Source organism: Myotis lucifugus, unplaced genomic scaffold (genome assembly GCF_000147115.1).
Source record: "Myotis lucifugus unplaced genomic scaffold, Myoluc2.0 scaffold_168, whole genome shotgun sequence".
Classification (NCBI taxonomy): Eukaryota; Metazoa; Chordata; class Mammalia; order Chiroptera; family Vespertilionidae; genus Myotis; species Myotis lucifugus.
In genome coordinates, this window is record NW_005871216.1 from 2358449 (window position 1) to 2375708 (window position 17260).

The 17260-nt window shown below is 44.1% G+C and overlaps 1 protein-coding gene across 10 annotated transcripts in view; it reads left to right on the plus strand.

Annotated features, from left to right (window-relative positions):
- FGGY (FGGY carbohydrate kinase domain containing) overlaps nt 1–17260 on the plus strand; it is a 402394-nt gene that overhangs the window by 134808 nt on the left and 250326 nt on the right. The window contains exon 1 of one of the 10 annotated variants that reach the window (XM_023759982.1): nt 10286–10388. The exons of the other annotated variants lie outside the window; for them this stretch is intronic. Within the exon in view, the coding sequence (XP_023615750.1) occupies nt 10321–10388 (68 nt within the window). The 5' untranslated portion in view covers nt 10286–10320. Of the gene's footprint in view, nt 1–10285; nt 10389–17260 lie in introns of those variants that run through there. 10 annotated transcript variants of the gene reach the window in all.

The window sequence follows — 17260 nt, forward strand, 5'->3', positions numbered from 1 at the left end:
GTCGGCAAACTGCGGCTTAGCAACCCGCGGCTCGCGAGCCACATGCGGCTCTTTGGCCCCTTGAGTGTGGCTCTTCCACAAAATACCGGCTCTTCCACAAAATACCGACTTCTGTGCATGGGCCACGAAGTTTCAATCGCGCTGTACGTGCGCGGTATTTTGTGGAAGAGCCACACTCAAGGGGCCAAAGAGCTGCGGTTTGCCGACCATGGGCCTAAGACCATCCGAAAACACATATATAATTACATATTGTTTTTTTTTTAAATATATTTTATTGATTTTTTACATAGAGGAAGGGAGAGAGAGATAGAGAGTTAGAAACATCGATGAGAGAGAAACATCGACCAGCTGCCTCCTGCACATCTCCCACTGGGGATGTGCCTGCAACCCAGTTACATGCCCCTGACCGGAATCGAACCCGGGACCCCTCAGTCTGCAGGCCGACGCTCCATCCACTGAGCCAAACCGGTTTCGGCTTACATATTGTTTTTGTGATTAATCACCATGCTTTAATTATGTTCAATTTGTAACAATGAAATTGGGGGTCACCACAACATGAGGAACTGTATTAAAGGGTCGCAGCTTAGGAAGGTTGAGAACCACTGGTCTAGTGTTTCCTATCATAGTGAAGGTGCTGTCATAAGTTATCCAAACCAAAAACCTTGATATCACACCTTCCACATTCATTGCCATTGTCGAAATGATGAGTAGACACTATGCTAGTGCCTTTCCCATGTCCCTGGGATCCATTCCTTCCTAACTGGGCTCCTTGGCTCCAGTCATCCTTCTGACTTTCCCCAGCTTCTATGCCACCTCACCCACTACTCCTCACTCCCGACCCTCACCAGGCCAGGCTTCATTTAGTCTTATCTGTAAGTGTGGATCTGATATTGCTTGTCTATTTGAAACCTTCAGTACCATCCCATGCCTACAGGATTCAAGTATTAACTCCCTTGAAGGCATATAAGGCCCACTGTGATCGAACTAGTCCCTGACACTCCTTCTGCCCACCCCCCCATCCTGGGTAGAAGAGATCGAAAAGCATAACTCCCTTTATTCTCTCTCTTTATATATATATACTAGAGGCCCGGTGCACAAAAATTTGTGCACTCGGGGGGCGGGGGGAGGGGGGTCCCCCAGCCCGGCCTGTGCCCTCTCGCAGTCTGGGGGTTGGTGTGCTGCACCCTGTCAAACACAGAGCCACAGGGCAATCAGGGGATTGGGGAGCTCCCCCCTATCAGGCACAGAGCAGGGCTGATCAGGGGGTTGGGGCGCCTTCCCCTGTCATGAACAGAGCAGGGCGGATAGGGAGGTTGTGGCCCCGCCCCCTGTCACACACAGAGCCGCAGGGCAATCAGGGGGTTTGGGCGCTGCCCCCTGTCACCCTGATCCTGGTGCCGGGAGGCTCGCTGCTCCGCTGATCCCGGTGCTGGGAGGCATATTACCCTTTTACTATATAGGATAGAGGCCTGGTGCATGGGTGGGGGCCGGCTGGTTTGCTCTGAAGGGTGTCCTGGATCAGGGTGGGGGTCCCCACTGGGGTGCCTGGCCAGTCTGGGTGAGGGGCTAAGAGCTGTTTTCCGGAAGCGAGTGACTGAAGCTTCCAACCGCTCCTTGTTTTCTTTCTTTTTTTTTATTTTTTATTCTGGGCCAGCTTTAGCTCTGAGGCCTCGCTGCTGAAAACATCGATACAAAGTTTCAGTCCACTGGCTTTCAGTCCAGCTGGTTTCTGGTGTTTTGTTTAGCTTCTTATTTGCAACATAGTACATAGTTGCTTAGAGTTGCAGCTGAGAGGCCGGCAAGTGAGGCGGGGAACGTTGGGAGTCCGCAGCAAGCAAGCCTCATGCTCGCTTCAGTGCCTGGCTGCCGGCCGCCATCTTGGCTGACAGTTAATTTTGCATATACTCACTGAATTAGCCCATGAAAAGGTAAGCGGTCGTACGCTAATTACCATGGTTCTCTTTATTAGTGAGTATATAAATGTGACGAGAGATCGAAAAGCATAACTCCCTTTATTCTCTCTCTTTATATATATATATCTTTTATTATTATATATGTGTCCTCATTCCCCCATTACCTCCCAACCCCCCCCCCCCACTTATGCTTTCACCCCCCTGTTGTCTGTGTCCATTGGTTAGGCTTATATGCATGCATACCAGTCCTTTGGTTGATCTCTCCCACCCTCCCCTACCTTCCCTCTGAGGTTTGACAGTCTGATCGATGCTTCTCTGTCTCTGGATCTGTTTTTGTTCATCAATTTATATTGTTCATTATATTCCATAAATGGTGAGATCATGTGATATTTATCTTTCTCTTTCAACTTTACTCTTTCTCAACTATTTGTATTCTTGCATATATCATTTCCTTTGCTAGGAAAGCCTTTAACTGGCTACCCAGTGAACCTCTGCACTTCTGTATTACTAGGCAATAGCATTACCTGTGTTTAAATGAGATTGCTTCTGTCTTTCTCCCATGTTAGTCCAGGGATCGATGCTTTGCATGAGATGCACCAGGAACCCAGGTGACTTTCGTGTTGAACCATGCTTAATGTGATGCCCTCGTCTCCATGGGCCAAGCCGGCTTTCAGCCACAAGCTCCTTCGGGGCAGCAGGGTGGAGTGTGGATGAAGGAGAAACACTCCTCTCCTTAGGGGCACATTCTAAGGGCTAACATGTCTCTCCTTCCAGTCCGTTATACCTCCCGCTGTCTGGTCTTCTATCTGTGCAGCAGCAGCAGTAACGGTGGCAGTGGTGGTAGATCTCTAGCAAAAGTTGTAATAGGAATAGGAAGAGTAGGACCAGCAGTCAGAGTGGAAGTAGGATCATAATTTCCATTCACAGTTTCTGAAGAGGGTGAAAGGTTAAGAGTCCTGACCAAGGTCACACAACTAATACATAATGGCAAAGCCAGGGTGGAACCAGAGCTGTCTTGCTTCCGAGCCCACCACTAGGCTGTGGCAGCCTTTCAGTCCAGTCACACTGCGTGACAATTGTTTCTTTACATGATTGTCTTTCCCACTAGATTCTGAACTCCTGAGTTGAAGGACTTATCTAGTTCACCTTTGTGTTTTTTGACCAGGCATAGAGTCGGTAGCCAGTACATATTTTAGACTTCTAAATCCGGGTTTCTAAGCCTTGGTATTCTTGACATTTGGGGCCAGATAATTCCTTGTGTGGAGCTGTCCTGTTGGGCATTATAGAATGATTAGCACCAACTTTGGCACCTACACCCTGGATGCCAGTGGCACACCCTTCTAACCCCCAACGCCCTCAGGAAGACCACAGATGTCTCCAGACATTGCCAGCTTTCCCCTGGGAGGCAGATCCCCCTGGTTAAGAACCACTGATTTAAATTAGATGATAGCCCAGGAGCCTCGAGTAGTGCTCACATTGAGAAAGGCCATCCTCGGGATTGGTCAGGCCGCTGGGTTTCCCAAGGATGATGATGTTTGTTAACTAAATGAGATATCACACGGGAGGAGAGTACTTTACCAGGTAGGTTCAGTCAGAGTGATTATGACTCACCTAACACCACATAGGGAACAAGGCGCACAGTCAGGATTTGAACTGATCATGACAGCACCTCACTTGAAACCTGTCACCACTGCTTACCTGCTGGCTCTCAGAGACCCCAGCACTTGACATGGGCTGCAGACCTTGATGTCTGGCCCCTGTGGCTCCTCTGGCCTCACCTCCCACAGTTCTCTGCACACCCTCCCCTGCAGGCTTAGCCACACTGACTCCACCATCCCTCAGGCAGGCTGTCCTATCTCACTCAGCCCTTCCTCATGTTCTCTTCCCACAGCCCTCATTTCCCCTCAAGTTTCAACTTAAACACTCCTTCCCCAGGAACCTTTCCCAAGCCTTTGCACTAGGCAGATCCTCCGCAGGCGATCTTCATTGCATTTATCACAATTGCCATTCCAGTTATTTTCATGATCTACCCTCTGATTTCTGGCTCTTCTGCTCCTGCCCCAAGAATGGCAGCCTGTCCGTCTTACTCATCTCTGCATACCTGGGGTCTACTGTTGGGCCTGTTAGTTATCAGGGGCTAAATAAACCTGTGTCGAGGACATGAGTAAGTTACTGGATGAATGAAGAGCTCCTGAGTCTGCTTTTATCCTACCTCCCCTCTCTGGGCATCTCACCAGGATAAGATTTCCCCCCACAGGCAGGTACTTGCTCTTGGTAGATGTCTGCCCTTATCTGGTAACTGAGAGAAATCGAACGACAAGGGTGAGGAGCCATGAGTTTGTCTTATCACAGCCCAGGAAAGGGAAGAATTCTGGCGTTTACTTTTATAACTGGGACTAAAATTAGCACTCAGGGTGATCTTTGTTTACCACTGCCGAAAGCCACTGGCCTTGGAGAAAGGTCAAGAGAAACTGGACAGGAGGTGAGTGTTTACAAGTTCTGTCCAAACTATCTCATGATACTACACCACAGACTCTCATTTCCCTGACCCCTTGTTAATTAGAGCTGAAGAGGCCACATGGGGAACTTCGGACATTGGTTTCTCACTTTGAAGTAGTATCCAGAGCCCAGGATGTCCTCCTGGATGCATTGCGCTCCCTCATCTCCATGCCTAGTCTCAGTCAGGTCCTGTGATGCCCTTCCTTGATAGCTTCTCTTCTTCATGGCTCTTGGGTGCAGAGTGGGGACTGGGGGGCAGGGTCATAATTCTGTTGTTTCCTAAAGAGCCCTGTGTTTTAATTTCTATTATGTGCGAAATATCTGCCATGACCACCAGATTGGTGTTTTTCTGGATTGGTGGTTGGGAGACAGCTCCAGAGATTCAACCAAGAAGGGAAAAAAGTTTGGCGGCAGAGATGAACCCACTCTTGCCCTAATAACAACAATAACGCTACCCATCCTGTAGTAGAGCTGTCTCTATAGGCCAGACACTAACTAAGGGCACAGTCTGCACCAATCTAGACTGGCCCTTTCTCAGTCATGGCAAGATCTAGAGATAGCTGACTAAGCTCATCTTCATATCTTCTGCACCTTCTTAAAACCTAAGGAAGCCATGCAAACCCTTGCTTTTTAGCAAATAAAAGTATTTGAGACCTTTGTTTCTATTCTCACTGACACAACTACCTTGTGTGTACACATCTCATTGTCTACACATTTATAAGGACTTACAAAAAGTTATGCAACTGACATTTGTTGAAGAGGATCTGGAAGGAAAATCACAGTTGCTAATATTAGTGAATAACTTTGGTTGTGCAACTTTGACTCAGTGACTTAGTTTAATTCCACGTCTTCTAACCAGGACTGTTGGGAGGCAAAAATCAGATGTATCAACAATGCATAACAGGCTGCTGGGTCAGAGCTGCCTCCATTTTTTCCTTTGGTCTCCATGGCTGTCCTCCTGGCTGGATCACTGCCCTCTCCCTTCTTCCCTCTTCACTGGACAGTGCTTGTTTATTCTGTAGGTTTCACTTAGATGTCACGTCCCCAAGCAGTCTGTCCCAGACCCTCAGAGTTCATTCAGTCCCTCTTGCTATATGATTTCACGGTACCCTGCACTTTTTCCACTTAAGACAATTGAATCTATGTACTTAAAGATTAATCACTGGCCTCTCTTCCTCTCTCCTATGTTCAGGAGGGTAGAGAGCATATCTGTATTTCCTTCAGTGACTGGCACAAAATGGGCATTCAGATTGACGGTCACTTAAGTCAACCTCTTAGTGGCTTCCATGTCATTAAATCCTCTTGTATTTGGTTTTACTTTTTATTTTGGAAAAATTCAAAGATTAATACAACAGGAAAGGGAAGAGAGTAATGACCTTTCATGTGCCCATTACATGCAGTGGCTGAGAACAGATTTGCCTTACATTCCGCTTCCTGAGCGGTGGGTCTAGTGACTGCTTTGGGGGAAACGTTAGAAAAATACTTCATATATGTTAACACTGATGTCATAAACATGTGCCTAGTGGACACACTAACCATGTATCAATATGTGGCTTGCTCTGGCGATGATGTCCATGTGCACATGTGCCTCTGGCAGTGATGGCATGAATGGACCGTCATGAAGGGAAACATGTAATTTAAAATGTTCTGGTTTGGAGTTTCTGCATAAATGTCACGGAAAACATGAATATTTCAGACCCGTTCTCAATCTCGTGTGGAATTAGGCTTGAGGGAACTAGCTCTGACTGTTTGGAGGGAATCGGAGCCAGTTTATAGGCTGACAAGAGAATTGTGTCATGATATAACACATGGTCTTTGCACCAGTCTGGGAGAGATCTTGGGGTTCCAGAACAGACTATTTAATATGGAGATTTCCTATAGGGTCTGCTATAGGGTCTGATGGGCAGATTTCAGGGGAAGTTTGAAGTGTGTGTGTGTGTGTGTGTGTGTGTGTGTTTAAATGTGGCAAGTTGAAGAAATATGAGTGCTGCTAACAATAGGTATTGTTCACTGAGGGCTGCGTGGGTCTGTTGCTGTGCCAGGAGGTCCTTCGCAGTATATCTGTTCCTTACAACAAGGTTTTAAATTCGATGTCACTACCCCCTCCTAAATGTGAGAAAATGGGGAGGATCAGAGAGTTTCCCAAGCCTACTCTAGAGCAAGTACAAAGCTGGGATTTAAATCCAGGCCTGCCTGTTTCCAAAGCCTTGGCCCTTTCTGTAATACTACACAGTATCTTCAAGCATCCTCTTTGTTTGCTTGAGGGGTAAGTATCAGTTGGAAACTTATGCACTTCTTCCTTCATTTTATTTATAACCCAGAATGCTTTACGAATTCTGCAGAAGTAGCTAGCTCTAAGGTTCAGGCATATCATAGATTTTTTTTTAATGGCTGACGTTGGTGTTTTCTCCTCTTCTGGTTTGGAAAGATTTTTCACAGTCAGATACCTATTGTGACAACTGTTTAAAACCCTTCCTGAAGTGCCAAGTCCATTCCATTAGCTGTTCTTCTAGTCAGATCCACTCTGAACGCATTTCTGTGGATGCGAAGCCAAAGGTTTTGCATGTGGTTGGCAGCTATCAGTTAATGGACTAGATTGTCACTTTTTAAGACAGTATTAGGAATTCTGTTAGAAAGTAATGCCATAATCAATTTGGTCTGACTTATTCCTGTTGGGGGGGGGGAATTATTAGGAAATGAATTTACTTTTGGCTCCAGAATAATAAATATCTTTTGATTCACATTTAGTGATTTACATACTGGGTCACTTACCTAACCCCAGCCAACTTTCAAGTTTTTGTTCTTATTACCTCCAAACACCTGCCTTTGCTAAGATTACATGAGGCCATTCCCTGTTCCCAGGCATGATTCAAATATTCATACTCTGTGTCTTTGTTTATGTTTGTCACATTTAGCATCTTAGAATTTTTAAGACCTACCTTATAATCTACTTCCTCAAAGTTTTTGCTAGCCCTTGACAGCTCAACTACATATTGCCTTTCTATTCTTTGTTACTCCATAGTTTGTATTTTTCGAACGCTGCTTATTAGGTCTCATATCACAGTTATTGATGGAGTCATTTTCTTTCCTCCAGTGGACTGAGAGGACTGGGACTCATGTTTTATTTCCATGCTCCTGACACCTTGTACAGAATTTTCACTTCATAGCCACTCAATATATTTTATTAAATTGAAATTTAAAAAGGAAACTTGTGTGCTTTTATTTAAATAAGACCATAAATTAGGCACAACCGTCCTCATGAATTTGAAATTCTCAGAAATGTTATTCTTCAGTGTTGTTCTTTTGTTGAGATCGAAGAGGCTGGCTTTACTTAAGGGAGGGCACATAGTGCTCACCTCTATCTCTCTGTGGTGCCTTGCTCAGCACTGGCAGAATAAGTGTGGGTATTAATGAGTTCCTCCATGAATGGATGGAGAATTCTGAGTGGTTTTGGCCCTAAGTTTGCAGAGGGGGCACCATTTGGGCCCAGGATTGGTGAGCAAGTTCCAGATATGAACTTAGAATTTGGCTTTCAACTTAATTTTATGTTGAGTTGAGCAAGGCTGGGCTGATTGCTTCTATCATTTTTTCATTTAGTTCAAATAATCGTCATCCAGTTAGAGCTGAAAGCCACCTGATTTCTCTGGAGTGTCCTTAGCAAGCACTGTCTCAAAGCAAGTTTTCTTTGAGTAATTCTTTTGTCATCAGTATTTTCATTACTAGAGGTAGATATGGGATGGTGATGATGATGATGTTGGTGGTGAAAATGAGAACAAGAATAGTTATCTTCTATTGGGCATGTGCTGTGTACCAAGCAGTGTGCTCCATGCTTTATGTGAATGAACTCACTGAACGTAGGAGATAAGTACTACTGTTACCCTCCTTAACAGACAAAAAGAAAAGAAGAAGAAGTGCAGGGAGGTTGTCTCGCTGATGAATGGTGGCATCACCATGTCTGAGCTAAAGCCTTTACTCTGCAAATGTTCAGCAATGCCTGCCTCATAGCAGATGTGAAATCAAAAGATGGTACAAGTCCTTGGGAGGCCAACTAGTCCATCTCCCACCTGAGGCAGGATCACGCTAGAACTGATGCCTTGGTGCATAGACTGCCTGAAACATCTACACAACGTCCCTCCACCTGATGAACTCGGGCTCACATGTCGGGACTCAAAGCTCAAACTACTCCTCTAAGGGAAGCTTCCTTAATGTTCCCAGGGAAAGTTGACCTCTTCCTCTCTTGTTCCTCTTAAATATCTTACATTTCACCAGTGAAATCCTCCCCACCCCCGTCAGGCAGAAGGTATGTTCCTATGTTTATAGTAGTTAAGGACATAGGCTCTGAAGCTGTTTAGGGTCAAATGCTGACTCTACCCATATTGCTAGGTAGTCTTAGGATACTCTGCTCGCCTGATAGACTAATAATTTATTCTTCTTTTTTTAAGTTTTTATTTATTTCAGAGAGAGGAAAGGAGTGGGAGAGAGAGATAGAAGCATCAATGATGAGAGAGAATCATTGATTGGCTGCCTCCTGCATGTCCCCATACTGGGGATTGAGCCTAAAACCCACACATGTGCCCTGACCTGAATTGAACCAGTGACCTCCTGGTGCATGGGACGATGACCAACCACAGAGCCACACAGGCCAGGCTTTTCTCTTTTAAATCCTCACCCGAAGATATGTATAGAGAGGAAGGGAGAGAGGGAGAGAAGGAGAGAGGTTTACATGCTGACCAGGGATCAAAACCACAACCTAGGTATGTTCCTTAATCAGGAATAGAACCCTCAACCTTTTGGTGAATGTATGACACTCCAACCAACTGAGCCACCTAGCCAGGGAAAGATTGGTAATTTCTTGAGACCAGAGAGATGATATTTACTATGAATGGCTTAAATCTCAAAATTGCTACGTTCTTTTTTTCTTTTAACTTTAAAACCTTTTAATTTTGAAATATATATTCACAGGAAGTTCCAAAGAAATGACAGCTATGTCCTTGGACCCTTTACTCTCCTTAGTATTGACATCTTGCATAGCTATAATATAATAAGAAAAACAGAAAATCTACATTGGTACCATCAACAGAACTTATATAAAAAATTGTTGTGTTCTTGACATTAATAGCAAGTCTGACTATATCTTCCTTCAGAAGAGCTGACACGCTATTTCTGCCAGTTAGTTTCTGGATCTTAATTCCTGAAAAGCATTGAGAACTAAGATTGATTGTTATTGTAGCTTTCAATAGACTGTATTTTTAGAGTAGTTTTAGGTTCATAGCAAAAGTGAGGGCAAGATACAGAGATTGGCTGTATATGTCCTCCTCTCACACATGCATAGCCTTCCCCATTATCAACCTCCCCCACCAGCGTAGTGCAATTTGTTGAAATTGATGAACCTGCACTGACACATCACCGTCACCCAAAGTCCATGATGCATATTATGGTTCATTATCGTTGTTGTGAATTCTATGGGTTTGGGCACATGTATGGCATGTGTCCACCATTATAGTATGGTGCAGAGTAGATTCACTTCCCTAAAAATCCTCTGTGCTCTGCCTATTCATCCCTTGAGAACCTAGTTTTGAGGCCATTTTTCTGTTTGTTTCTATTTCCATTTCTTCTTCCTTTTCTTGCCTTCCTTTTTTAAGAGAAAATATATTTTGAAAGTTATGAAGACTTCAAGCCTCTGCTTGCGGTTCACCAACTCATTTTTAAAAAATGTTTTCAATGTTTTCTCCTCTTTGCCTTGTTTGGAAAGTCTTAATCTGGCTTTCTCCCCTTTGTGCCAGAGAGATGCTTCTCTGTGTTAAAATTCTCAGCTCTGAGAGCTAAGTAAGCTCTGTGGGTGCTGGGAGAACCAACATCATAACTGAGAAGGCCACTAATATCACCATGGTGACCTCCTCATATCCTTATGGCCACCGTCATAATGTTACCCTCGGTCACCTGGAGCACAGTGAGTCCTGCCAGAGGGAGAACAGGGTAAGTGAAAGAATTCTAAGTGCTTTTACATTTTGCACCATGGGAGAGCAATGGCAGCATTTCTAGAGACCCAACCCAAATTGGTAGAATAAGAGAACTAGAACCATAAGACCTGCTAAATATCCTCACGGGTTATAAGTATTACTTGCCTGCATATGGTGTCACTGGGCAACATCAAGCATAGCAGTTTGGGGTGTTTAGTGTGAGGGATCATTATGTATTTCAACACCTTTTATAGTTGTCAGCATCTCATTTAAGATAAAGGTAGAGAATATTTGTTGAATGCCTACAGTATGCTAGGTATTGTGCTAAACGATAGCATAATGCAATTGTTATTATTAAGAGAATTTGTAAAGATAATCCTAGCTTATCAAGAACAGGTTAATTTTCGCCCTGGGCAGTGTGGCTTAGTTGGTTGGAGCTTTGTTCCATAAGTACACCCAATGGTTGCAAGTTCAATCTCCGGTCAGAGGGTGTGTGAGAGGCAACCAATCTGTTTCACTCTCACATATAGATGTTTCTCTCTCTCTCTCACTCTTCCTCACCCTCTCCCTCTCCCTTCCTCTCTCTCTAAAATCAGTAAAAGCATGTTCTAGAGTGAGGATTTTTTTTTTAAAGCCTAAAAAATCTAAGAGATTAGTTTTTAAAATGTATTTATATTGAAGAGTGTTCTCATGTTAAGATGATGTTTTTTGGATGCACCGGAAGCCAGATATTAATTATAAAGTGGCCTAATAGCCAAGCAGAATTGGAATGCCCTGAGCCAGTTGGCAGGAGCTATTTGAATCTGCCCCCTTTCTCATCCTCCGCCAGGAATCTAACATTATCTCTTCACTGCAGAGCAGCTATGAATGACCATGTATTAATATAAATCTATTTTCCTGCCCCCGCCCCCACCACCACCACGAGGTGCTTTAGAATACCTTTATTCCTTCTCATGTATTTCTTGTCTGTAGCATTGGATCCCAGGCTTACTGATATGTACACTTTAGATAACTTTGGATCAGACCAGTGCACAACTTAACAAATGGCAAGTTTTGGATTTCATTAAGACTGAAGAATGTTGGAAGATAAGGATTGAGTAGATACCACTGTCTGTCCCTGTTGATATATACAATGTGTTATCTTCTAACAGGGTGGGCCAAAATGGAAGAGATATTTTAATATTGGAGTTTATAGAATGTGTGGGAATGTTCTCCTTTCTGAGTTACACTGGGATAGATGCCTATGTCCTCCATCTCTTCTGCATTAGCCTGGGTCCTAGCTATGTGACCGGGAATAGGTCTTGGTTTCAGTAACCTCATCTACATCATAGGGTAGACCTTGCAGAGGAAGTCAGCAGCAGGGTGTGAGACCCTGCAGCCAAGGGGTTTAGAAGGACCTGAGGGTGTACCCCTGGGTAGTTTTCAGATGGCTAGAGCCACAAGGCTGAGATTAAGCCTCATGCCTAAGAAATCAGAATAAGCCTGAAATCATTGAGTCAGAAACCCTCCATTACTGGAATAGAAAAGAATCTAGAGCAAAGGCAGAGGCAAACTAGAGGAGAGGCTGGGGGTGGGGCAAGGTCGGAGGATGTAACCATCAAAAGACAGCCCCATTGTAATGGCCCGTGGCCACAGACTACTGTTGAAAACTGAAGGAGTGGACAGATGCTCAGTGGGAACCCTTGACCCTCAGTGGTTCTCAACCTTCCTAATGCCGCAACCCTTTAATACAGTTCCTCATGTTGTGGTGACCCCCAACCATAAAATTATTTTCGTTGCTACTTCATAACTGTAATGTTGCTACTGTTATGAATCATAATGTAAATATCTGATATGCAGGATGTATTTTAAGGGGTTACGACCCACAAGTTGAGAACCGCTGCCTTAGTGGAAGGATCTAAGGTAATGTATATAAATTGTCTTTTTCATGTCATTCAGTAACTGTAATAGTTCCTTATTATATTTAATATATAATGGTTCCTTATTATATATTTCTAGTATTTATTAGAAATTTGAGTGAGCCCTTTATGAATTTCTCTCTTCTACTGGACTTTAAACTCCACAAAGGAACAGACAATATCTGTGTGCGATACAAAATAAGAGCTTATTAAATGTTTGTTGAGTGACTGAGTGATGGAGGGAGGGAGGGAGGGAATGGTTCTTTTCCTCATTTAGCCATTGCAGGGAGAGGCGCTCACTGCGATGTGCCTGCTCCACACAGTCTCCGGCTTCCAGCCCTTGGCACATGTGTTCCTTCCCACCTGGAGAATTCTTCCCTCCCACTGACACTTGCTTCTGCTTCTGCCTCCGCTGCTCCTGCCTCTTCTTCAGCTCCTACGTGACAGACCATCTATCTCCCTGACATAATTTTTCTTTTGCAAACTTCTCAATGCCTTCAATTTGGTTACTGTGAACTCTGAATGTCCAGGTACCCATTTTGTCTGTTTATGATAATTTTTCACATTTCTACTCTTACTCATTATGGGTTGGCTTTACAGCTGAACTCTCCGAAGCAATCTTAATCTTCACACCTTGAGGGAGCATCTCATCGTTGTCCCTGTGTCCTGGCCACATGATTTGCATCTCCTGAACATCCTCACGGAAAACCCAGCTACTTGTTGGTTCTCCAGGGCTCTGTGTTTTTTGAGCTCTTCATCTGCTTTTCTTTTTCTTCTCATTTTCCCTTTATTGAGAAAATTAATAAATATTAAGATAACAGAAAAGATAAACACAGAGAAACCAAATATCTCAAATGTATTACACTCTGTCACATGCACTAATTGGCCTTCACAGTGGTTTGTTAATGTCTTTTTATGAATGGGCTTCAATAAGCACGTAGTTAACAAGTGTAGACTTTTAATTGCCCAGATCAGGGTTAGAACTTCTGCCTTATTCCTTCCTAATGGTATGACCTCCAGTGAGTTACCCAGCCTTTTTGAGCCTCAATGTTCTTCTCACCCAATGGGGATCCTGAGAGCATCCTTACTAGTTGTGGGAACGGTCACAGTAACCTCCATAAAAGTACTAAGCATACTGCCTGGTGTATTACAGGGGCTCAGTAAGCTAGCCCTAGTTTCATCCCCTTTTCCTTTGTTCTCTGCCCCTCTCACCCCCCACCCTCCTTGTCTCAGATTGCCTAGAATTATCATCTTTATTTTTCAGGACATAAATCCTAATTCATGAGTAGAGGGGTTTTACCAAGATGTTGGAATGTATTGGCAGCGACTTTAGGATCTTTTGTTTTCTGATTCTTAGATCTCTTTCTCTTGGGGGCCTGGGAAAACTTCGTGAACTTGATTATTTATTCAGTTCTTTCATGCTCCCCATATTGTCACGGCCGCATTCGAACCATGTTATCGGCAAGTCTAACTGAAAAGGCAGTTTAATATTGCCCTGCGTTGCATCATTGCATACATTATTCCGCTCTGTCACGGACCTGTCAGCAAGTCTTGATGAAGTACAGAGTCAATAGTAACAAGCCCAAAATCTGACAGCCTTTTTACAGAAGCAACTCTGATTGGTGCAGGGGTAGTTCTTCAGAAATAAGACCTTCTTGGTCTCTTTGTTTATACAATTAGCCACCCAGTCCAAGTCCTATCTCCCCAGAAGCTGTGTCTTCAGTGCTGGTAATTCAGTCTGTTTCATGACTTGGAAAAACAGAGCTATCCTAGGCCTGGGATACACTGAAGGCTGCAGCCAGAAATATCTTGGTAATTTATCCCCGCTCTCAGCTCTAATTATTCTGTTATTCACTAGCTTGCTCGATTGAGACTCTCCAGTTCTGCCTTCTCCAAGCGGGAGAACAAAAGGTTTTCCTTGAAAGTGGGGGCCGGGCAGTGTCAAGGCAATGAGCTGCACAGAAAGAATGCAGCAGCCCTGACTGAGTTATTGTTTAGAAAATCTTGTTGGAGGAATACGTGATAATGATCAGGCCTCTGGAACTCAGCAGGCCTATGTTTTTGATGTGCACCTTGTTCTGCATAAAAGCAGGCAAGTCAGAAGTTCTTATTTCTGCTAAGGTTGTTCGTGGTCTCAGGAGTGTGGCTGGGATCTTAGTGACCCTTTCCCTGTGTTTCTCCCCAAGTTTGGAAGCTCCGACTTGCCTGGAGATACTCTGACATAGTGAGCTCACAGTAAATATTTTCTGAATTAATGTGGTTCTTAAGATAATGATAGCAGTTGCCACTATTGATGGTAACAAATGAGCTTTGCTTATATCCTGCCATAAAAAAATACATACATATATATATATATATAGATTCAGAGAGGAAGAAGAGAGATAGAAACATCAATGATGAGAGGGAATCATTGATCAACTGCCTCCTGCACACCCCCTATTGGGGATGGAGCCTGTAACCTGGGCATGTGCCCTGACCTGGAATTGAACTATGACCTCCTGGTTCATACCACTGAGCCAGGCTAGCCGGGCTGTCCTGCCATTTTAGGACATAAATCCTCAGATTCGACTGATCTGGCCATCCTGTTCTTTCTGTTCTTCTGCTCTCCCAACTAGCCGTAGGTCTTTTCTCTTGTCAGGTCACAATCCCCAAAAAACAGTATAAACCTGGCAGCCAGGAGCCCTGGGAGTTAAGTTGGGGTAAAGATCTTTAAGGCTGACTTATCCTATAGAGACTTGGGAAAAGGCAGGTCCTTCCTCAGTTTCTCTCTCTGTTCATGTAAAGATGCCCCTGCCCATAGCAGGGCCTTGTCCTCCACTCTGTCTGAGGATGAACCTCAGCTTCTTTCAGGGTCTGAGAGAGGCAGTACCCTGAACCCTGATTGCTCATAATGAGGGCACATGGAGGTTTAATTACACCCCACTGGGCTTTCAACCAACCTGCTGTTTTAGACCCACTTTTACTCCCACTTTCAGACATACCTGGTGCCACCACTTCCAGAACTGGTCTGGGTCTCTACAGGGTATTCATTGTGTTTCTGGGCTTTCCCCACCGTAACTTAGGTTTTATCTTTCCAAGTCTACTAAGTGGGTGACTACTCATCCATCTGTGTTTTCTGGCTTTAGCTTTCTGTTGCTTTCATCTTCTGTCCTATTTTCTTTGTCACTGTGGGTTTTTGCCTTTCTGAAATATTCTTGTGCTGCCACTTTTGGAGAATCTGTAAAGGAAATGGAAGTCAACATGTGTGGTCAATCGGACATCTTTACCTGGAAAGTCTCTCTTTGTGTTTGCATTTTTCAAAAAAAAAGGAAAACGGATTAGAGCAGCGGTTCTCAACCTGTGGGTCTCGACCCCTTTGGCGGTCAAATGACCCTTTCACAGGGGTCGCCTAAGACCATCCTGCATATCAGATATTTACATTACAATTCATAACAGTAGCAACATTACAATTATGAAGTAGCAACGAAAGTAATTTTATGGTTGGGTCACAACATGAGGAACTGTATTTAAAGGGCCAGAAGGTTGAGAACCACTGGTTAGAGAGATGGCATTCTTTTGTATCTGGGGAAGTAGGGGAGGGGAGGTATGGAGGTAGGCAAATTCATTTTCAAAAAGTTGTCTTTGTGCTGTTGAGGTGGAGAGTCTGTGCAAGGAGCTCAGGGTTCTGCTGCCCTGAGACTCTCCGGGAGTCTGACTTTTGTTTCTAGGGCCTCCACAGAGAATAATAACTAAAGATATGTAAACAATTAAAAAGTGATTAGGACACTGAAAGCTTTCTTCTGTAACTGGCATTCTGGGGTTCTCATTCATTAACACAACAAACATGTACAGAGCTTGATGCTGGGGAATGACATGATGAGTAAGGCAGATGTGGTCCCTGCTGTGGGAGGTCATGGCCAGGCCTGATATACTGACATTCCCAGAAGGCCAGATGGAGCATCGAGGAATGAAACACAATAAAAAAATCACATTCTTTTATGTGAGGAGGTAGAACCTTTAGTACCTCCTGGCTTTCCCACTGATGCACACTCTACTTTTAAGATTTTCTCTTTTCACTGTGTTTTCTTTTCTTTTTTCTTTCTCGCCGTATTTATCCTGCTTTGGTTTCCTTGATTTTGGCTTCGTGGGTTGATAGCTTTTACCAAACTAAGAAAAAATTTGGGTGTTGTTTTTTTTCAAATATTTATGATTGGATGTTTACTCCTCTGTCAATTTTATGTTGTTGGGTGTCTAGATTTTGTGGTCTTTCTCTAAGGAGCTATTTTTTCTGGTAGGTGTTAATGTACTTTTGGCTAAGTTTTATCCTGTAGAGTCTTTTTCTAAAAACTTCGTTAGAGCAGGATCAGAACAGCCTTTACACCAGGACATTTCAGTCACACTTTTCAGGTATACGTCTGCGGAATGTCTGGAGTGATCCATGAGGACATTTTACTCTCACTTTAGTAACGCCGATGATCCTCAGCTCTGTGCGAATTCTGAGAACTGTTCAGCTCACAGCTCTCCCGTCCCTCTGCACTTGACAAGGAATATCCGTGTACACATCCTATTGGGAGTCAACAGAGACGGAGTGGGGCCCTTGGGCGGATTTTCGGGGCTCTCGTTCTGCATAGCTACCCCCTCTTTGGAAGTCTGTGCCACCACAGCTCCCAGCCACCTCACATTCTCCGAATTCTGATCTCAGCCTCCTCAACTTGGTGAAGCTGCTGTGTTTTCCTTGGCATCCCTCTTTCTGCTCCGTGGCCTGGCATGTGCTCCCAGGCAGAAAGCCAGCATGATCCCGGGCTCACCTCATTGGTTTCCCTCCTCTCAGGCATCCGTCCTGCACTGCCTGTTTTTCAAGGTCTGAAAGCAGTGGTTTCATGTATTTCTTTCTAGTTTTCTAGTTGTGTAAGGCAGGGGTATACAATTCATTATCTGTTACTCCATCATGTTTTGAAGGAGAAACCTCTATTAATTTCTACTTCAACAAAAGTTTCTATCTTGATGTAGC